The sequence below is a fragment of the Gobius niger genome, assembly GCF_951799975.1.
Source record: "Gobius niger genome assembly, chromosome: 20".
In the NCBI taxonomy this organism is placed as follows: domain Eukaryota; kingdom Metazoa; phylum Chordata; class Actinopteri; order Gobiiformes; family Gobiidae; genus Gobius; species Gobius niger.
In genome coordinates this window covers 21,884,723-21,906,225 of record NC_136871.1, presented here as the reverse complement: position 1 = coordinate 21,906,225, position 21,503 = coordinate 21,884,723, and the positions used below count along the sequence as shown (strand labels likewise).

Genomic DNA, 21,503 nt, shown 5'->3' with positions numbered 1-21,503 from the left:
GAGTGTGAAGACCATGAGGTCTTATAAAACCATCTCCCCAAAATCATATCAAATGGGCATAAAATGACATGAACAAGCAGGACAATGATTTCAGTTGACTTGTAATCATTCCAATGACTTATTATATGGCTTTTCAGATGCCATATAAGCACAATATGGCATCTGAAAGCAGTCATACCCGATGCTGCTTTTTAACAAATTATCAGACATTCACCTTTTTCTGCCCCGCCCACTTTTGCCCCCTTTGGCCATGGATCGGCATTTCTGTTGTAATGTAACTCATGTAGAAGCGCGAAAGAGGGGAAATGTTTCCCATTCAAATATGATTGATTTGTGTAAAATGTCCAATGTTTATTTGCACTAACAAGTAAACTCTGCGCCGTTTCCTCTGTGCGGCCTGAAAACAGCTTTGTGACCGTGTAGAACTGATTTGTAAACTAATCTGAGAGAAGTACAATTCATGGCTGCACCCACAGGAATTTCTGTAATAAGGTGAATAAGCAGCACACAGGTAGAGGGTTTAGTAGTAGGACCATCACTGTCCACTTTCATTTTTGTTCCTTTACTCACTAATAAGACATCCTCCTGAATGTCTTCTTGGCTATTGCTGTGGACAACTTGGCAGATGCGGAGTCTCTTAACACAGATGACGGAGACAAGAAAGGGTAAAGAAAATAATAACAAACACATGTTTTAATTATGATGATTATGATTAGACTTTCATTTACTTTGCCTGTCTGTCTCAAGGGACAAAGCTGACGATGTCAGAGATGATCTGCCTGATGAGGAGGACAATGACGACACAGCGGGAGAGGAGGAGGACCCTGAGGTGCCGTCTGGACCGCGCCCCGCCATCTCCGAACTAGTGAAAAAGGAGAAGATCACCCCCATACCAGAGGGAAGTGCCTTCTTCATCTTCAGCAACACAAACCCGTAAGAACACAATACTCTAGATGTTTATATAATTGTACTATTATTTATGTTTTGTTTTTCTTTTGTTGCAGTGTCCGCGTGTTCTGCCATCGCCTCATAAACCACCATATCTTCACCAACCTCATCCTGGTCTTCATCATGCTCAGCTCAGTGTCTCTCGCTGCTGAGGATCCAATCAGAAACTTCTCTGCTCGCAATATTGTAAGTATAATACATTTTCATTTATTCCTCATTTTATTATAAATAATTTTGAAGGTTTGTTGGGTAATAGATTTGCCAGAATTGTTTTCTTTTGTTTGAAACTTTGCTCAGGCCAGGGCTTGACATTAACTTTCTTGGTCACCGGCCACTGTGACTAGTGGTTTTCTAATGTTAGACACCAACTGATTTCACTAGCCAAAACTAAAATGTATAAACTTCACTTTAATGTTAACAGATTAACATAGAAAACCCAATAAGAAGTCAACCAAAAATAGAATCACAGCCTGTAGTTGTAGGCGACTCAGCCTGCTGTAGGGCTATTGCAAGTTTATTGATAATCTCTCCTTTTTACATGAGCAGGACTTAACCAGTGCGACAGAGAATAAGTGCAGTCTGTAGCTAGAGCTGTAGTCTGTGTAACACGCTGGAGCTTTCTCGGTGAATATCCACCGTGTCTTCACCACGTCTAAAGCGCTTGCCTCCCGTGTGCGGCCCCCTTCACTGCGCTTCTCTCTTTTCCTCATTAACTGCGTGTTATCTGCACTTTCTTCCATTGTTCTCTGCGCTCATACTGCATATCAAAAATTACTGTAGTTGCAAGTTAAACTCTCTGTCCGGAGAAAAACAGAGGGGAAAGTCTGTGGCATGGTTGTGTGGAGCGGAGTGATGCCACTTCACTCGCCTGCTTGCCGCATGCAAGTGCACATGACAGACGCAGACCCCGTCCAAGTGTGAGACGAGACAATTAAGCTGGAGTAGAGAATATTTCAATGCTGCAGGAGAGTTATAGTGCAGTAAAGTGATGTTCAGATGTCAATGAGGGGACATTGAAGGAAAATGGTAGCAGTCTGAGCCACCACTGTGGCTCGTGAGGGAGACGCATCAGCCGCCACAGCCCAAATCTACCCACATTTGGTGGGTTGGCTGGTGCTAATGTCAAGCCCTGGCTATGGATCTTTAAATATGTCTGCAACTAGAACATGATGTTGACAGTAGGGGTGGGCGATATGGCATAAGATTAATATAACAATTTTCTTTGGCCCTAATCACAATTGTATAGTGTGCACATAGCATTAGAGTCGAGCTAAAGCCGTCTGCAAATCAAATATGATATGATATATACCAGTGGTTCTCAACCAGGGGGTTGCGAGACAAATTTGGGGGGTCGCCAGATCATTTAGATAAAATATACATATTTTCATTAGCATATAATCTAATGTTTAATTGTAGCATGTGTTTGCTAGTTTGTAGTTTGGTGAATTTTATTTCAGCCATTTGTTTTTTTTTTCTTTGTTTTTTTAAGAATTATGTAGGCTAATGTTCCTATTTTTCACGGTGTTACCTGGGCGGGGGGGCACAAACCCCTTTACCTCTTATAATGGGGGTTGCGGCTCCAAAAGGTTGAGAACCACTGATATATACGATATGCTTAAATTCCCTTATCACTCACTATTCACGATGTGATGATATAAAATAGCAGACTGATTTGTTCATATTGCCCAGCCCTATGTCGTATTTATTACTGTTTTTCCTATTACTGTAACCCGGCTAACGCCAGGCTGCTGTGTGCGCCCGAATTATATGGATATGATAGACATTCATAGCGCCCAATAAACGGCTATGGACGATCATAAACCACGCCTCTCCTACGAGAAAATGAATTAATGGTCCCCAGACTAAATATCACTTATAAAATAAAGTTTCTTCTTCTTCTTCTTCTTCACTTGTGATTTTAGTCTGGCGTTAGCCAGGCTACTATTACTGTGTAACTTCAGGAGATACTGTTTACAGGCCTGGCTCTGTTTAAGTTCCATCGCAAGATTCACTTTGATCCTTGTTCACTTGAAAAATATGAATCTACTACGACATATGGTCCTAGTTTTATAGGTCAAAACGCCCCATGTTGATCAAAAATGCAATGGACGGCACGGCGCTCATCAGCAGCTGGTGATCACTCAACTAATGTCTCAAGACACTACTGAATCTCAGATGTATAGTTTAATACAGAACATTGTTCTAAGCATATAAAGTTTTTCAGCTGACTAGACCCTTCATTACCCCAACACGTGTCCAGGCCCAGATTTCTAGATTGTTGGTTTTAGGTATATTTTCATTGCTTGTGTTTTAATATTGTGATGAATTCATTGATGTTTTTTTAGGAAATCGATTGGCAGATAATTAATTCAGCTCTACAAAAGAGATCTGTTTTTTTCAGGTCCAGATTCTTTGGCTGTGTAACTTTCCACACCTTTCACTCTTCACAGGACATGCTTTGTGTTGTTCTTCCCTTTCCTTGCTCCCTTTCCTTCTCCACTAACTGCCCTGCCTTTGTTAAACATGTTAATTGCTCTTTGCAGATACTTGGTTACTTTGACTATGCTTTCACGGCTATCTTTACTGTTGAGATCGTGTTGAAGGTAATTGTGTGTGTCCCGTGTGTGCCGTCACTTCCCACTCCCAGTAACACTGCAAACGTCTTGTGCCTCCTTCCAGGTCCTAGGCTATGCAGATTATGTCTTCACTAGTATGTTTACATTTGAGATCGTATTGAAGGTAACCCCATAGAGATACAATGAGAGCCTTGCATTCTTCTCCCTGTGTGTCACCTGCCACTCAACAAACCTGGCTTGTTTGTTTCCTTGCTCTGATTTACTTCTCTTTACGAGGCACCTCTTTTACAACACAACTCAGAATATTTAAGTCAAGGCGAGAAACTATTTGTGAATAGGGCATAAATTATCCAGTGGGAAACGAGCCACGACACACATTTTGACTTTTTTTTACTTGTCAGATCAAAGTATAATTAGCTTATATTTAACTAAATCAGAAAATGGCCCTAAACAACAAAGTCAAGCAGATATGAAAGTTTGTTTTTGATTTAAAATGGAGAACATTTTTGATGACAAAAAGAAAAGAGCATACACCTTTATAGAAATCTGGTATCGAATTACCCTTCTGTAGTGTCTCGCCTTAAGGTTGTGAATTTTAAACCAATAAAAGATAAAATGGGGGAAGGAAACTTGGCATCAACATTACATTAAACTCACGTGAATGCTACATCATTAGGAAGGTCATGGCTATGATGATTATAGCGCTATGAGAATTTTAGTGCAACCCTTGCGTGCCGTAGAGCAGGCTGTTAGTCCAAAAGCTGCCTCCATGCCTCTCACAATGACTGCCGTGACAATGACCATAAAAGAGGGGGCACTTCAACCATGTTCCTTCTGAGCATGGTTTGGCCTGCTTTCTCCAAACTGAGCGCATAGAAACGTGGAGCTTAGGCTGCAGCCATTTGCACAAGAAAACTCCCGTGACCAATGCTGTTTGACTATGACTTTTAAAAAGCAGTACTAAGTAACTTGTTAGAAGAAATCCTTTCCGTAGTCCTTCTGGGGGTAATACAGGTGTTAATGGGATGATTGGGGGGTCTTTCATCTCTCCCTGGTGTCTCTGGCCAGAAAACCACAATTGCAACTTTCCCTGCCTCCGAGTCGGAGACCCCAAAACACACTAATGGAAACGTGAAGAGGAAGCGAAACAGGCTAACGGGAAAAGCTAACTGCAGGCTTTTGCTACTTAAACAGTAAAAAAAAATATCTCCATTGTGTAACTGGATGTACAATACCCCTCTCTCCCTTTGTCTTTTCTGTCAGCGTAGTATTTACTCTCAAGGACAATTAATGAGTAAAAAACCGCAACATGCTACGACCCTGCAGTGGCGCTTATGGCCTCTAGGGGCATGAGTTACTTAGTACTACTTTAAATGCTTATGAGAACCAGTCAGGCACAACATTATTACCGCTGCCCATAAATGATGCTTGGATCACTTTGATATTGTACACACTTAATGTCAAGCCATTACAATTTCACTGTTGTACATCAGGTCTGGCATGATAATAACCTTTGACCTGCCTTTGATCATATGAAAATAGTTTTTGTTAATCAATCACTTCCTAGCTGTAGTCACTGTGGGCTGTGTGACTCCTAAATGTAAAGACACACTAGGAAGTAGTTAACTCCTGATTTATCGCAGCTCATATGTTTATCTAAAGTGCATTTTGAAAAAAGGATGATCATGTTTAGGGTTTCTTATCATTTGCAATTTGAAATGTTGTTAAATTTTATCATTTGTCGCAATATGACATCAAAATCTGTTATTGTGACAGGCCTACATGTACATACGAACAGGACAAAATATGAACTCATTCTGATTTCACCTGGCAGTGGTCATAATGTAATGGCGTATATCTGCAGAACTCCATATTTCTATACTCTCGGAGATAGAGATAGATCCTTTATTTTATGATTTGAAGAAGAGTGATTCTAGCTAGATGCTTCTCTTTGCCTGCTTAGTTTTCCAATGGGAGCTGCAATCCAATCTCCCAATTTCCAATAGACTTTTAAAGAACATCATAAAATGTACTTTAAGGCAACGGTCCGACATGAATGTGACAGTAAGGGCATTTCAACTTTCCAATCACTATAAAAGAAAAGCAGACTGTAAGTACCACTGGCAACAAAATGCATGATTTATTGCCACATCCCATAGTGCATTGTGAATTGAATGACTTACTACTACATTCATGTGGCTACGGGCCGTGGGGGTGGCGAGAATAGAGTTACCTTTTCACTGCTTTGAGATCGCCACCCCAAACCAGAGTGACCTTTAGAGTGCAAAGAGTGCGAGTGTGTGCAAGAAAGTTGAATAGCTTAGGGAACAATGCTGTATTTATCCACAAAATGTGCTGATTATTTTAGCTTAAGATCAAACTGGTTGCAGTATGTGTTGTTCGCGTGATTACATGCCTCGATGATTCTTCCTAACCAAAGTGTCTGCTCCTCAGATGACCACATATGGGGCTTTTCTTCATAAAGGAGCCTTCTGTAGGAACTACTTCAACCTCCTCGACCTGCTGGTGGTGGGCGTGTCCCTCGTGTCCTTTGGCATACAGTGAGTTAATGAACTGGTGGGGCTTTCATCCACGTCAAACAATGAGGTAGAACCTAAATGTATGAATGTGTTGCAAATTAGTCTTTAGTTTCAGTAATGTGGACTGACATCGCATTCCTCTGATAAGCTAACTCACAGATGGTTCTTCTGCTTTTCAAACATGTTTTTATTTATCCTTTGCTTTTTAAGTAAGTCCTTGCAGATGGTTCTAGAATATGTTTAAACAGATATTCTAAAGATTTGTCAAAACATCGTGACTGCCATCTAGCGGCTAGCTGCAAGAAACAATGTTCATGATTCAAATGAAATGTACAGCGTTATAAGAGACTCATTCTGTACTGACTGTTGTTTCTTATTAGACAAAAGGTTGTTCTTCCGCATTTGTTTTCAGGTCCTCAGCCATTTCTGTGGTGAAGATTCTGCGGGTGCTTCGAGTCCTGAGGCCTCTGAGGGCTATCAACCGAGCCAAAGGCTTGAAGGTACGACCTGCACTTACACTCCAGTAAACTGTGTATTAAACATTCTCTCTGCCTCTTTGCAGCATGTGGTGCAGTGTGTGTTTGTGGCCATCAGAACCATCGGAAATATCATGATTGTCACCACTTTACTTCAGTTCATGTTCGCTTGTATTGGGGTACAGCTTTTTAAGGTCGGTATTGTAAGAAGTAGTTGTGAGGAATAAAAGCATATTTTATATAATGAACTGCTAACTTATACTTGCCTTCAGGGAAAGTTTTATCGCTGCTCTGATGAAGCTAAGTCGAGTCCAGAGGTGTGCAAGTGAGTTTCCTAATCCCTGTGACTCTCTGTACTTTGTATTTCTTCACTAAAGCGTTACTTCACTGAAGTGTGTTTATTTGACAGAGGCACCTACATCGTGTACAAGGACGGCGATGTGAACCAGCCCAGTGTGCACAGACGCATGTGGCACAACAGTGACTTCAACTTTGACAATGTCCTGATGGCCATGATGGCTTTGTTCACTGTGTCCACCTTCGAGGGCTGGCCCGCGTAAGCTCCTCCCCCATAATCACACCTGAAGAATCAGGCACCAGTCAGCCTGAGCTTTTCTCTGTGTTCACACAGGTTACTGTACAAAGCCATCGACTCCAATCGCGAGAACATGGGTCCCATTTACAACTACCGTGTGGAGATCTCCATCTTCTTCATCATCTACATCATCATCATCGCCTTCTTCATGATGAACATCTTCGTAGGTTTTGTGATCGTCACGTTTCAGGAGCAAGGAGAGAAAGAATACAAAAACTGTGAACTCGACAAGAACCAGGTAAGACCATATATGTACCTAGTAGGTTAGACCCATCAATCTGACTGGGGATGGGCGAATCGATACCATAGAATCGATATATCGATACCAAATGAATATCGATACAGAGTAATGCGCATCAGCACTAACTACCATATGTACAATGAAAGGCATAGCAGCAAATCAAGACACAAAAGGGCGATCCCCCCAGCAGCAGCAGAGTGTTGGACTAAACCAATAAAATCACCCCAAAAGTGTTGGTGCTGTATCGATTCTAAGAAGTGTGGTTTCGCCCATCACTAAATATGACTTAATTAATTTTCTATTCAAAGTTATTTAGTTTTCAGAGGAAAATATACTTTTTAAGAACCACTTCTAAAAATGGAGAGCAAAAATGATCAAAATCAATGTTTCTTTTGCTGAAGTCGTAGTTGTTAAAGTTTTAAGTTTAAATAAAAGTATATTTTTTACCTTTGCGGCAAAGTGGGTGGCTTGCTCACGTCACAACCCAAAGGTCCTGTCAATGTTTGGGTTTAGTAGTAGTAGTTGTAGTTGTAGTAGTAGTAGTAGTAGTAGTAGTAGTAGTAGTAGTAGTAGTAGTAGTAGTAGTAGTAGTAGTAGTAAACTACAAGAGGAGTTGCAACTGTAGTATTAGTCGTGGCTGCTGCTCATTGATGTAGATGTGTGTGCATGCTTAAACAATAAACATATTTATAATATGTTATAATATAAGGTAGTTTGTCTCAAATAACACTTAAAGACTATTTTATTCTCCTCCAGTGATGTTGTTGAATGTAAAAATAATAATAATTGATGTTATACATAATCAAAGTACATAATGTATTTTCACTGAAAACTGTATGACCTTAAGCTTAGTTCGTTCTGTCTTAGACACCATAATCCTAACTGAGTCTTGAATGGAAAATGAATATTTTAAAAAAGACATTTACCACCTTGGCATGTTGCTGTGTTTGTCTCTGCAGCGTCAGTGTGTGGAGTACGCTCTGAAAGCGCGTCCCTTGAGGAGGTACATCCCTAAAAACCCATACCAGTACAAGTTCTGGTACGTGGTCAACTCCACTGGGTTTGAGTACATCATGTTTGTGCTCATCATGCTCAACACACTCTGCCTGGCCGTACAGGTCCGTCTGGGATCAAATATCTTACTATCTTATTTCAAAAGACTATTTGAAACCAGGCTTATCAGACTTATTCCTTATGTTGTAGCATTATGGCCAATCTGCACTTTTTAACTACGTCATGGACATCCTCAACATGGTTTTTACAACTGTCTTCACTGTTGAGATGGTTCTCAAACTCATCGCGTTCAAACCCAGGGTAAGTCAGTGTCTGAACTAAGTTTATTGATCACATTTTTATAGAGAGGTGAGAATTTATTAAGACAGGTACTAAGGATTGGGCTCAAACTGAAAAAGGAAAATGTGTTTTTTGTGGCCATGTTGCACCTAATTTACTATTTGAAATTGCCTGTATTACTGTATAAGGGCCCCAAATCTGATATGTAAATGACAGAATGCAGTATGGGTAAAATATGAGTTCTGATCCACTTTTGCACATAAGCAAATGCTTGGTAATTGGCACCCATACAGTGCTGTGTAACAGTCTGAGAAAGGTTTCGAACATGAAAAAGCTACATTGATAAAAAACTAAACAAATGTCTATAAAAGTTTTACAATCTATTTCTGTATACTATAAATACAAGTCTTCCCTCTCAACCCCGACAGCTCTTTGTAGCGAAGAAGGACAGGATGCTTGTAAGAGACAGTGTGGGGTGCAGAGCTGCAGTGTTTTTGCATGTCCTAAAGATTTGACTTGGTTTGGCTCGAGTTAAATCACTGCCCTTCAGCATTAGAGCACTGTAGTCAGGCGCTCTCTTTGCTGAAGGAGCCGTTGCAGTTTTAAATATCCAAGAGTGTGCATTTTAATTTTAATATTAGAACTCTTGCTATCTGCCCACCACTTACTTAACATCACTCAGGGCTATTTTGGAGACGCCTGGAATGTTTTCGACGCGCTGGTTGTGATTGGCAGCATTGTAGACATTGTTCTCAGTGAAATTGATGTAAGTAAATACTCGCCTGTGTCCGGCTTGTGGCTCTCTGACCTCACCCTGCTCTGCACTGTCTCAAGGGCTTAAGCACTCTTGTATTTTCTGTTCTGCTGAATTTCTCCCTTGCGAACGTGCTAATGCTGACTTTTGTTTTATCCTCACCACTTCATTCAACCCCTTATCTGTCCTAATACTCATTTCCCCAACTCCCTTTCTTCCTCATTTGCCATCCTCCATGTTACAATGGCACATGCACAGCACTATTTTGCTGATGCTTGGAACACATTTGATGCCTTAATTGTAGTTGGTAGCGTCGTCGATATTGCTATCACAGAAGTCAATGTAAGTATTTTATTTCCATGACCTTTATGTTGAACTGAAGCCTTTCATATGAGCCAAACTAGCTTTTTTTGCAGCTAAACTATAATTTTATTGTCTGTTATGTGTTAATACAATTATAATAATTATAGAGTCATATAATATTGCATGCCAATATTTACGATTTTGGCTTATTATGCAAAGCTTCAGTTTGACATTACTGCTGTCCTGGAGTCTCCTCCGCTTTACTCTCAATATGCACTATTGTCTTTACACAATGAAACGTAAACTTTTATTTTCTTGATAAAGGCAGGATGCGCTCACTCATTTCTAACATGGTCTAATTTATAATGTTGTTTATTTCTATTTCCATAGAAACTTGTAGAGGCAAGTATGGCAATAAGATGAAATGTTGTGATGTGTGGCCTTCTGTTTGCAACAACTTTATCTTCAGGACCCCTTTAATGTAGTAATGCAGGGTACCAAACTAAATAGTCACTTCACTGCTCAAATTTAAGTAACTGACAGTGTCTACATAATATTAAAGATAAAGTAGAGACTTTTAATGCAGTTGATTTGGGCCAGGTTTCCCCTGAGCTGCAGTGCTGTTTTCTGGACTTTTTCCTCATGTTGTGTACTTTTTCAGTTTGTGTACAGTGTCTGCATGACATTACTCTAACAACATCCTAAAATAGAGTCTGTAGAGTGTACAGGTATTCTGTTGTTGGTGTTGTGTGTTTTATTTGTTATATTACATTGTATTTATCACTTTTGTTGCACAGTCTTTATAACATTGTGTGCATGTTCGTACAGAAGCATGCTCTTTGGTTTGCTCAATTCACTTTTTAGGAATTACGTGTGCATGTAGTTTTTGTCTCAATAACTGGATCGCAATTTAGCTGATCCACGTTGAATGCTGCTTGTTGACAATGCTCATAGACTCATATAGAAATAGACTATATATATATATTTATAAAGCAGTAGTAGATTGCATCCTTAACGTTGCATGATTGTCACCCTCACCTAACATAGCCTCATGTCTGATCCTGACAGATGGCGCTTGGTCACCCGCTCCATGCCCCTCCGGTCAGTCATGTCCACTGTGCTCTGTGAAGCCTGCTCTTTCTCCTCACCCTTTGATCTTTACTTCCAGACATAATGGCCCTGGAGCTCAGAGCTCTAAAAAAATAATATTTTTCTGTAAATTATAGTTCCCCTCAAAGCAAGTAAAAGTGATATTCTGAACAGTTTAGGTCATAAAACAGAACATGAAAAGTGGTTAGAGATGTAAACACAAAACATGACCTGCCAATCAAGATCAGGGCAACTCACTGAAAACATGCAAATTCTCTGATGGACATGCTGTAATGAAACACATCAACAGCACAAACGCTTGCAAGGTTTCAAGAAGAAATCTGTGTATATCTGTGTTGTACATAAATGTTTACATATAAGATGACTGCAGCGTTGGTCTGAGGCAGCGAGGTTCTGTGCTGATCTTGTCTCTGTCAGTGATGTGTGTGTTCTGTTTGTCTTCTTGTAGTGAGCTCTTAAAGCTCAAATGGAGTTCATAGTAGCGCAGGTGTGTAGTAACAGACAGCTGCATGAACTGTCTGCACTTCTCTCTTTTTCCAAACGACTCAATCTCTCCAGTGGAATTGGGATCTGATTCGGGCTCCTTCCTCCTCTTTCCTGTTTGTAACGGACTGAGAGAGCCCTGCTGCAGCTTCGTTGCAGGGCATGACTGGCATGCATGAGTTGCTCTAATGCTATGAATTCACCAGTGGCTCCTCGTCATTTCTTGCATATGCAGCACCTCCCTGCGGCATTGTTAAACAACGCATGTTTTGTCAGTGCTTTGGCCAAGATTACCTTAAGAACCTCCTCCAGCTAATTTACATTTTACTACATACGTTCCATATTATTTTGGCAACTCATAAGTGTCGAATCTAAAGGAATTTGTTTCTATTGTGCCTTATGTCAGGATTTACACATACAATAGTGAATTTGATTAAAGCTGAGAATGGCATGTTTTAAAATGGGTCTCTATTTGGCGTGCGAATGGTCTTAAGTTAGAAATAGTAACATATAGAAACATTTCTTTGAGCCATAACACCATTACGCACATTCATTAAGTTGACATCTTGTATTTTAAGTGCACATTATCCATGTTGACCACATTACATTGGGGCAATGATAAAGTTGTGTCCCACTTGTCATGTAGTAATTGCTTAATTCATGTTGTCAGTCAAAGATTATAGCTGTAAACCTGTGATTTGTCCTTTAAGTGTTCTGTAAGTAATAAGTTATGGTGATAAGAGCCTCTCATATTAATAACATGTCTATCCATGTCATAGGGAAATTCCGTATTAAGACATTTTGTGCTGTAATTGTATGTGAGAGCAGTAGTGACTCTGTTTGTCTGTCTGATCTTACTACCTTAAACCCAACTAACGCTACTATAGTCGACTCCCTAACTTTACCAGCCCTTTCTCCATTGGGCTGTGAGTATAAGTCATTAACTCGGTCTTTGATTTTAAAGCCAACGGAGACTCCTCAGTTGGATGAGATGGGGGTAAGATGTCCAGCCCCCTGTTAGGGCAATTCCACTTAAGATTGCATTCTTTGTTTCCTTTTTGGTTCTGTTTTAACTTCCCCCCGTTGTTTTCATTTAGATATTTTACTAACATTACTCTCATGAGAAGGTTTCCATTCTCTTCTGTTGCTCATCTGTTTGTTTTCCTTTGACTTTTTATTTTATTTGAAACTTTCCCTCAATGTTTGCAGTTATTCCTCTTAAGAATAGTGTGTCGCTCAAACGTGACGCGGGGTGTGTCCGGCGAGGTTTTGGTGGGAGTGTTGTTGGGCCGCTCCTCACGTTTGTTTGGTTGACACTGATTGAAGCATGGTCTCTGCCTTCATCCCTGAGTGGGGCAGTGACCCATGGGGTAGGCCCTCTTGCGTTCGGGGTCTGGGTTGGTCCCGCATGCAGAGACTCTGGACTGAGGGGCCATGCTTGTGCAGCTATGCCCTGTCAAGTATGGCGTCATTTCTCCAGCATGCCTGCCTCCTTGCTTCCTCCCCTGTAGGTACAGTGAGTGCTGACAGTGTGTCTGATGGTCAACAGAAACATATCAGCTGCTTTACCAAACAGCAGGTTCAAAGAGTTTTATTAAGGAGCGGTATGATACTAAAATCAGACAGTTTACTAACACTACAAGCCCATATGTTTCTGTGGTCTTCGCACCTCTCCATCCGACAGCACAGTCAGGTTCTATAGTGTGTGTAGCTCGTTCCTCTCTGACCCTGCTGATGCCCTCCACAGAACACTGAGGACAGCGCTCGCATCTCCATCACTTTCTTCCGGCTGTTTCGAGTCATGAGGCTGGTGAAACTGCTCAGCAGAGGAGAGGGCATCCGCACCTTGCTGTGGACTTTTATCAAATCCTTCCAGGTAAAACAAGTTATTATAATTGTTTTTGGTATTTGTTTTGATGTGAAAGTAAGTGTACCTCATGTGAACATTTTCTTTTTTTTTTCTCCAAGGCTCTGCCATATGTTGCTCTTCTGATAGCCATGCTGTTCTTTATCTACGCTGTGATTGGGATGCAGGTGGGTAAATTCAAACTAGCAACAATAGGACGTTGTGCAGGATGCTACTTTAGGGGCCGTAGACCATTATCTATTTGCATAAAATTACAGTAAAGCATGAACAGATGTCATACTACACCAAATATAACAAAACTAGCATCAAAAGGGGGTGACATTGACTCAGATTGTAGAGGTTGGTGGTTCAAATCCCAGTTTCCACAGGCGTCGAATGTCATTGTGTCCTTTGTCTAGACAATACACCCACACACATCCTGCCTATACATGGATGTGTGAAGCAAAGCAATGTATGATTATAATTACAAGCAATGCAAAGTTGCCATTTAGCTCATGTGGGCCCTATGCATCTGCACATTTATACCAGAAAACAGGACAGCTTATTGAGATGACACTTATGATCATGACAGTTAAACAACAAATGTACTACAGAAGGTTCACAGAGCCAGGTTGAAACTGAAAGTTGTGTTGGGATGATTGGGATGAGATGGGATCAACATGAACAGAAAACAGAAAACCTTTGTACTTTACTCTATGGGATTTCTGTTGCTTTCTAAAATAACCGTTTGTTGATGGATTCTGTGTGATTTACATTTGAATTTTCCATCAGGTTTTTGGAAAGATAGCAATGGTGGATGGCACGCAGATCAACAGAAATAACAACTTCCAGACATTCCCTCAGGCCGTGCTGCTGCTCTTCAGGTAAGCACCAGTTAAACAGGTGATAATGTTGGATTAGGAGTTTGTAATGTTGCCCTGTTCTTCCAGGTGTGCCACTGGAGAGGCTTGGCAGGATATAATGTTGGCCTGTATGCCCGGGAAGTTATGTGACCCAGAGTCAGACTACAATCCGGGAGAGGAGATGACGTGTGGCAGTGGCTTCGCAATAATTTACTTCATCACCTTTTACATGCTCTGTGCTTTCCTGGTACACACATACCTTTCACTATATAAACATATTTTATGAAGCTTATGCCTTTTGTATAGAAAACACTTAAGAAGCTACGTCTTGAGTACAGGCATTTTTTTTTATCCATTCAGATTATTAACTTGTTCGTGGCTGTCATCATGGACAACTTTGACTATCTAACACGTGATTGGTCCATTCTTGGGCCTCACCATCTGGATGAGTTCAAAAGGATCTGGTCTGAATACGACCCTGAGGCAAAGTCAGTACTATTTCATTATTATCATTTTAAAGGTTCATACTGTCTTCTGAGTTCAAACTATTGAAGATTGTTCTCTTAGTTAGACCGAAGGTTTGTTTACCTGCTTCACTTCCTGTGATCTTCCTCAGAAGCGTCACCTGGTGGTGAAAGTGCAGACGACTCGTCACTTTCACCATCAGGTGACGCTTCTGAAGAAGATCACAGGAAGTGAAGCAGGTAAGCAAACCATCTGTCTAATTAAAAGAACAATCTTCAATATTTCATTATTAGTTTTAAAGCTACACTGTGGAACATTCCAGGTCATATTTCTACATCATAAGAGCATTTAACTGCCGGCAGCTCACAAGTACTTACAGATGTGCTCCTAATGCTCATCTAGACTAATTGAATTAGGGGTGTAGCATGTCGCAATAAAGCATTTGGAGGAGGTCCTAATGTATTTAAACCTCATTGTTGACTTAATAGACCATTCTTAAGACATGCTATCATATTACATACTGCCTATTCCCACATATGTTTGACTGTGTGCCCAGCATGTTCGAAATATAGAATAAAATCAAAATCAAAAAGCATAAACAACTCTCCCACCAATAAAACAACACTTTTTTTAAACGCTGAACTAAGGCACTGAAGCCTGCTTGAAATGTTACTCAGTGTTGCTTTAATGTAGGCGTTTTAATCAACTGTAATTTACAATATATCTGATTATCCACTTTCAGGGGAAGAATCAAACATCTGGACGTTGTGACTCTCCTGCGCCGTATTCAGCCACCTCTTGGCTTTGGAAAACTGTGCCCTCACAGAGTGGCTTGCAAGGTCCTTTATTCATTTATCCAAATTACTGTGGTGTTAAAACACATTGTAAAGATGTGCTCTTAGGTATCGGCGTGACTTTAATCACTTCTGTGCTGTTTTTGCAGAGGCTGGTGGCCATGAACATGCCCCTCAACAGTGACGGGACAGTCATGTTCAATGCCACTTTGTTTGCTCTGGTTCGGACGGCCCTGAAGATCAAAACTGAAGGTACAGATACTACAAATACTACCCAACCAATATTATAAATGGGATATTATTGAATCATAATGAGGTGTTGGTGAAATTGTGGCTTCAAGTGGTATAGTGTCAGATTAAATTGGATCCAAGCAATAATCAGTTCAATATTTTTGAAAATATGTTATGATTGTTTTGTTTCCTACAGATTTGTATTGGCCTCCATCTGAAATGTTGACCGTGTGCTAATGATTATATATAAAAGATATGAATGAAATCATGTTGATCTTGTGCTGCAGGAAATTTGGAGCAGGCCAATGAAGAGCTGCGGGCTGTCATCAAGAAAATCTGGAAAAGAACAAGCATGAAGCTACTGGATCAAGTAGTGCCCCCTGCTGGTGGTTAGTGCAATATCAACCAAAATCAAATAATTACTGCCTTTTAACAAACAGTGATTTTAGGGTTTTCTACTGTGAAATGCTGAATACTGTGCTGTTTGCTGGTTTACTCTGACCTGTGTGTCTCTTATCCATGTGGAGCCCTGGAAGCTGAAGGCCATTGTCTGCTGAGCTGTTGCATGGCCTTGTACAGAGCTGTGCAGGAGCATGTGCTGTCTAATGTCTCTCTGTTGTTCAAATCCCTCTGACTGCCTTTTTTTTTACCTCTATTTCTCTGTAACCAACCTGGCTGAGGCTCTTGCGAATATTCTGAAGCAGTTCTGTTTTAGGTGGTGGCATGGAACTAGTGTTGCCTCTTTCTCCAGTCTCTGTCCCCAGCCTTTGCTTGAACAAAGTGATTCAGACCTCTGCTTCAGAATGATTCTGTTCCTTCAAATAGAAAACTGTAGTAGCATAGCATTACTTCGCATCACACAAATGGCATAAATACGCTCAACCATCTGCTTGCTTGCATGTGCTGCAGTAATAAAATAAGACAATTACACATATATAATTATATAATACAACACATAAAGGTCATTAATGTCCTAAAGGATTCAAATTACTGATTTATTTAAAGTCACCCGATTGACTGTAATTAGCATCAAATGAAATCAGCTCATTTCCTCATCTTCATCAGTATGTTTTAAAATTGGGGAAGATGACATAGAAATGTGCAGGTTTACGATCTTAGAGCAATTGTAGCACATATGTTTACATATTTGTTTTTCCAGCCCTGAGGTACAGTATATACACCATCCAGATGGATGTATATCATTTACAGTGATACTTACTTAGAATGATTCCAGTAGTTTAGTATGTAGTTGTGATTGTATGAGTAGTACAGTATTTCTAGTCTGTAGATGACCTGAGGAGCCTGTATGTAGTGACCTGCTGACATAGGAAGCATTTGTGTGGTCTGTTCACTCAGATGATGAGGTAACCGTGGGGAAGTTCTATGCCACTTTCCTGATACAGGACTACTTTAGGAAATTCAAGAAACGTAAAGAGGAAGGCCTAGTGGGTGCTCACCCGACCCAGAACAGCACAGCTATCGCTCTGCAGGTAAGTGCCTCTGGGTTTGAGAGAGAAAGACTGACTGTAGCCACGTCTGTCTAATCTCCGTCTCATTTAGATAACATTGCTAATGTTATGATTTATAACCAGCAGGACATTCATGATGTCGGTCTAATGTATGACTCTACTGTAAATAAAAGGTTTTGGTGTCTGTTGTCACAGATGTTGATGTTAAGTGTGTGTCATTGTGTCCATATTGTGTCCATTTTTTTTGACACCGTCCCATCAATGACCCATAAGCCATATCAGTTCAGTGCCTAATATATGGCATAGAGTCCATATATTTGTATCAGAACTACTCACCTCTAGATTTTAGTTTGTTTTTATCACATCGTCCTTTGTGTTGTTCCAACTGTGTTCCTTTATTTGAAAGATAGCTAAATGATATGCCTGAAGCGTTTGTCAAACAAAGCTTAGCTGGATGCCACACAAGTCATTTGAGCTGAGCTGTGAGTGCTTTGAGGTTTGTGTGTCTGTTCCCATTGTCACAGTATGTCCTTAATGTAAATGTACAGCCCCCACAGAGCGGTGTCTGTCTCCTGTCACGTTTTATACTGTGAGCTGCGAGACCAAGGTCTCAGCCGAGTGCTTAGATCTCTGTTCATGGTTACAGGCTGGCCTTCGCACCCTTCATGATATTGGGCCTGAAATTCGCCGAGCCATTTCATGTGATCTGCAAGATGATGAACTAGTAGACTTTATCCCAGAGGAAGACGAGGAGGTTTATAGGGTAATTAATTCCATTTTACAGACAGGGGGATCTATGGTCCAAGCTAAGTTCTTTTACATATGAATTTAGTCTACATTGTTATGGCAATCTGTACATGAATAACTGCTTTTTCAGACAATTCCCTCTGTAGATTTGCTGCTAAGTACCTGAAATTAAGTTTTTATATTGTATTCAAGCCAGTTTGTGTCACCCACTGCATGTTATTTCCTCATTTTCAATAAGCTACTGAGTACATTTGGTATGCGCACATACATCCAAAACCATAAGCTTTATTTTCATTATTTTGCCCATAGTAATTTGCTAAATAAACCTTAACATCAATGGCACTTGTACTGTGACAACAATACAGGGGATTTCAAACGTGTTTTCCATATTTTACAGCGCAATGGAGGGTTGTTCAGTAACCACCTCATGAACGGCAGCCATCGTAGATCCAATGCTCCTCAGACCAATGCCACCCAGCGGCCCCTACAGGTGCAGCCCCCGCCCCACTATGCCCACATGGAGGAGCCCGTGGGCAGGCTGTCCCGGGCCAATGCTATGGCCCACCCCAACCACCATCATCATCATCACCACCACCACCACCGGCACCATAACAACTCCTATGGCAAGTCCCCCAAATCGACCAACATCAACCTGAACAACGCCAATGTGTCCAGCCTCCCCAACGGACACCATCGCTATTACGACCATGTACCCCTCAACGGCTATCCCGGTCTAAGGCCCAATTACTATGACAAGACTCCACAGGGACAAAGGTACTCCAATTTCACTCTTTAGTGTGGATTCTGTTGTAGAAAGACAAGAAGTACACAGTGGTATTTACTGAGCAGTAAAATCAAGGTTAGAGTATTCAGATATTGATGCTGTCAGATAAAATTGCCAAGAAGTAATGAATTTGCTTTTATGTGAACAAGGTCAAAACAAAATGCTATATAAGTGAATTCTGTGTAAAAACTTGATAACTTCAACACATGTTGCCATTTGGATTGTGAGGCTTTTCTTTCCTTGAGTTATCTGCAGATTCTGCCAGCATCAGCGCAGGTTTAGTGTTTATTTAGTGGCCAATCAGTTGCACTTCACTTAAGAGACAAATGGGTTTACTGAGTTTCTTATCTTCAAGAGAAAATTGAATTGTCAGCCATAGTCTATATTGACCATCTCATTCTCTCCTCCTCTTACATATATAATAATGCTGTATATGTCTCGTATACTGTATGATATATATGTTCCCCTTTCTCCATTTTCTTCTCCGTGTCTCCCTCCTTGCTTTCTCTTAATCTCTGCTTTCTCTAACCATCCCTCTGCTTTCTGGGACAGAAGGCGCTACTATGAGACCTATGTTAGGTATGTTGTTTTTAGGTTTGGCCCCAGAGAAAATGTCACAGTCATAAAGGAGAGACTTTTTGTCTGCTTTTATTTTGGCACGAGACGTGCTCATGCTTGCGCTCATATGCTGGCCAGTCATTAGTCCTGTGACGCTGTTATGGCACAGTTATGTCACAGCTTTAAAGTAAAGGAGAAATAGCACATTGTGAGTGGCCAGCATATGGCAAAGAGGCCTGCTTTATGCATGTGTAGCACTAAAATGCCTGTCAGATTAAAAAAAGGAAATGTTTGACCATGTAGACTTTGTTGTTTGCATACAGTGATTTTCAGACTGCACTTGCATCATGTTGTATGAAAATGATTATCAGAGCAATAATCTATTCTGCCGAGGAAGTGAAGAGCCTTACAGTGGGTAGACATAGTTTATTGCACCATTGCCCCTTGCAGGCTTTCATCTGCATGGCAGTGCATGACTGTATTCTTATGATTACTCAAAGCTCTGGAATTTGAGCCAAAACATATACCTCATGTGCAGGTCCCAGGGCGGAGACAGGCATCACCCGACAATCCGCCGAGAAGAAGAGTTTGACGAGGACCGTTTGTCTGGAGAGTACTACAGCGGGGAGGAGTTTTATGAGGATGACACTGGGGACAGGTGAGCTATTGTTGCAGTGCCTATGAGAATGTATATCCATATAAGTTACATTTCCTGTTTGTTTTTTGAAGGTATCAAAACAGTGATGCCGAGTATGAAACTCCAAAAGGCTACCATCACCCAGACAGTTACTATGACGATGATGAGCAGCCCCTTTACCGTGATTCACAAAGATCACCAAAGAGACGACTGCTTCCTGCCACACCTCAAGGTGAGCTATAACGTTACACTTTTCTATTTTAATCATTTCATACTTTTAAATGGATAGATATGTCTTGAGAGTATTAAACTTTCCTTGTCATCATTTAGGTAACAGGAGACCATCTTTCAACTTCGAGTGTCTGCGCAGGCAAAGTAGTCAGGACGAGCTTCCACATCAGCGCACTGCGTTACCACTGCACCTTATGCAGCACCAGGTACAGCAGCCCTATTTACTTTAGAGCCACACACACACCAAAAAGTCTCTTTAAAGGCGCCTTAATGGATTAGGGCTGAAACAACTAATCGATTAATCGACAACTAATCGATTACTAAAACAGTTGTCAGCGATTTCAGTAATCGATTAATCGTTTTCTAGTAAACTAGTTTCTTTCTAGTAAATAGACTAAAATAGAGCAAAAAAGACGTGACAATTATGTATTTTGGATGAAAACCTACTTTGTTTTTGAAGTTAGGGTCTGCAGTGTTTTGTACATTGTAAATTTCATTGGTAAATTCTTTGTCTCGTCCAATCAGAATCAGAATTAGCACAAAGAGCCTACAAACGTTTACTTTAAGTTTACTCCATCAACATGTCCTCAAGCAGCGCCACTTTAGCTTTATGTGATTAAAAGATTTAAACAATACTATTTCCATGCACCTTTCACAGCCAAGCGATTAATCGTAAAAATGATTAATTGATTAATCGATTACCAAAAATAATCGTTAGTTGCAGCCCTATAATAGATTTTTTAATGCAAAAAAACATGATATTTGTTTGTAATAGACCTTTTTGTGACCAAATGGCTGTATGGATGGTTAGCATGGCACCTTTGCTTTCCATCACAGGGGCCTCTACAACGCTCCAGGATCAGTTGTTTTGTAGGTTTTCTGGTGAGAGGGTTGTCAGCAGTGATAACTCTCAAAACAATTGATCCTGGAGAATTATAGAGGTGACTGATGGCCACTTGTACAGCCACAGCGTCACAAAAAGTTTAAAGTTCAAATACACACTAATAAAAACGTTCATAATGCACCTTTAATCACTGCAATCTTTTATTTTTGGTCCTTACAGGTTATGGCTGTAGCAGGACTGGATTCAAGCATAGCCCACCGCCTCTCCCCGACCCGCTCCACACGCTCCTGGGCCACTCCTCCCACTACTCCGGCCAGTAAAGAGCAGTCCCCATATTACACCCCTCTGATTCGTGTAGACCACCCCCACAGGGATAGCATGGCCAGCAGCCAAGTGTCTGTCCGGAAGAGCTCCTGGTACACAGACGACCCAGAGTTCTCCCAAAGGATCTACTCACCACTTCACCTGCAAGTGCCACCCGAGTACCACAGCCAGTACCACCAGAAGAGAGGCAGCGCCACCAGCTTGGTAGAGGCGGTGAGTGGCATAGAACTCAGATCATTACAATTTAGTCCAATACAGATAGAAGATATATCTTGATGTGTTCAAATTACTGAAATTAAGAATATTTTAGCTTGATTTGAGTCAATCTGACTTGCCTAGTCAAAAAAAATAGACCAGTGCTATATTGTAAATGAATGTGATGTTTCTTTCA

At 40.8% G+C, this 21,503-nt stretch overlaps 1 protein-coding gene across 7 annotated transcripts in view; it reads left to right on the top strand.

Moving 5' to 3' along the window:
* Positions 1-21,503, top strand: part of cacna1da (calcium channel, voltage-dependent, L type, alpha 1D subunit, a) — a 50,292-nt gene that overhangs the window by 27,921 nt on the left and 868 nt on the right. For 2 of the 7 annotated variants that reach the window (XM_079578793.1, XM_079578790.1), the window contains 30 exons: positions 578-665; positions 748-933; positions 1,005-1,134; positions 3,628-3,687; positions 5,979-6,085; positions 6,477-6,564; positions 6,627-6,734; positions 6,813-6,865; positions 6,950-7,096; positions 7,172-7,373; positions 8,336-8,494; positions 8,580-8,690; positions 9,682-9,765; positions 12,284-12,316; positions 13,067-13,195; positions 13,288-13,353; positions 13,958-14,049; positions 14,116-14,275; positions 14,389-14,516; positions 15,236-15,332; positions 15,437-15,539; positions 15,806-15,907; positions 16,875-17,008; positions 17,634-17,750; positions 18,132-18,508; positions 19,071-19,097; positions 19,615-19,734; positions 19,806-19,945; positions 20,044-20,150; positions 21,008-21,325. In XM_079578793.1, the coding sequence (XP_079434919.1) occupies positions 578-665; positions 748-933; positions 1,005-1,134; positions 3,628-3,687; positions 5,979-6,085; positions 6,477-6,564; positions 6,627-6,734; positions 6,813-6,865; positions 6,950-7,096; positions 7,172-7,373; positions 8,336-8,494; positions 8,580-8,690; positions 9,682-9,765; positions 12,284-12,316; positions 13,067-13,195; positions 13,288-13,353; positions 13,958-14,049; positions 14,116-14,275; positions 14,389-14,516; positions 15,236-15,332; positions 15,437-15,539; positions 15,806-15,907; positions 16,875-17,008; positions 17,634-17,750; positions 18,132-18,508; positions 19,071-19,097; positions 19,615-19,734; positions 19,806-19,945; positions 20,044-20,150; positions 21,008-21,325 (3,773 nt within the window). Of the gene's footprint in view, positions 1-577; positions 666-747; positions 934-1,004; positions 1,135-3,491; positions 3,552-3,627; positions 3,688-5,978; positions 6,086-6,476; positions 6,565-6,626; positions 6,735-6,812; positions 6,866-6,949; positions 7,097-7,171; positions 7,374-8,335; positions 8,495-8,579; positions 8,691-9,681; positions 9,766-12,283; positions 12,317-13,066; positions 13,196-13,287; positions 13,354-13,957; positions 14,050-14,115; positions 14,276-14,388; positions 14,517-15,235; positions 15,333-15,436; positions 15,540-15,805; positions 15,908-16,874; positions 17,009-17,633; positions 17,751-18,131; positions 18,509-19,070; positions 19,098-19,614; positions 19,735-19,805; positions 19,946-20,043; positions 20,151-21,007; positions 21,326-21,503 lie in introns of all 7 variants that reach the window. The other 5 variants (XM_079578794.1, XM_079578791.1, XM_079578796.1 and 2 more) reach the window with 3 other exon arrangements.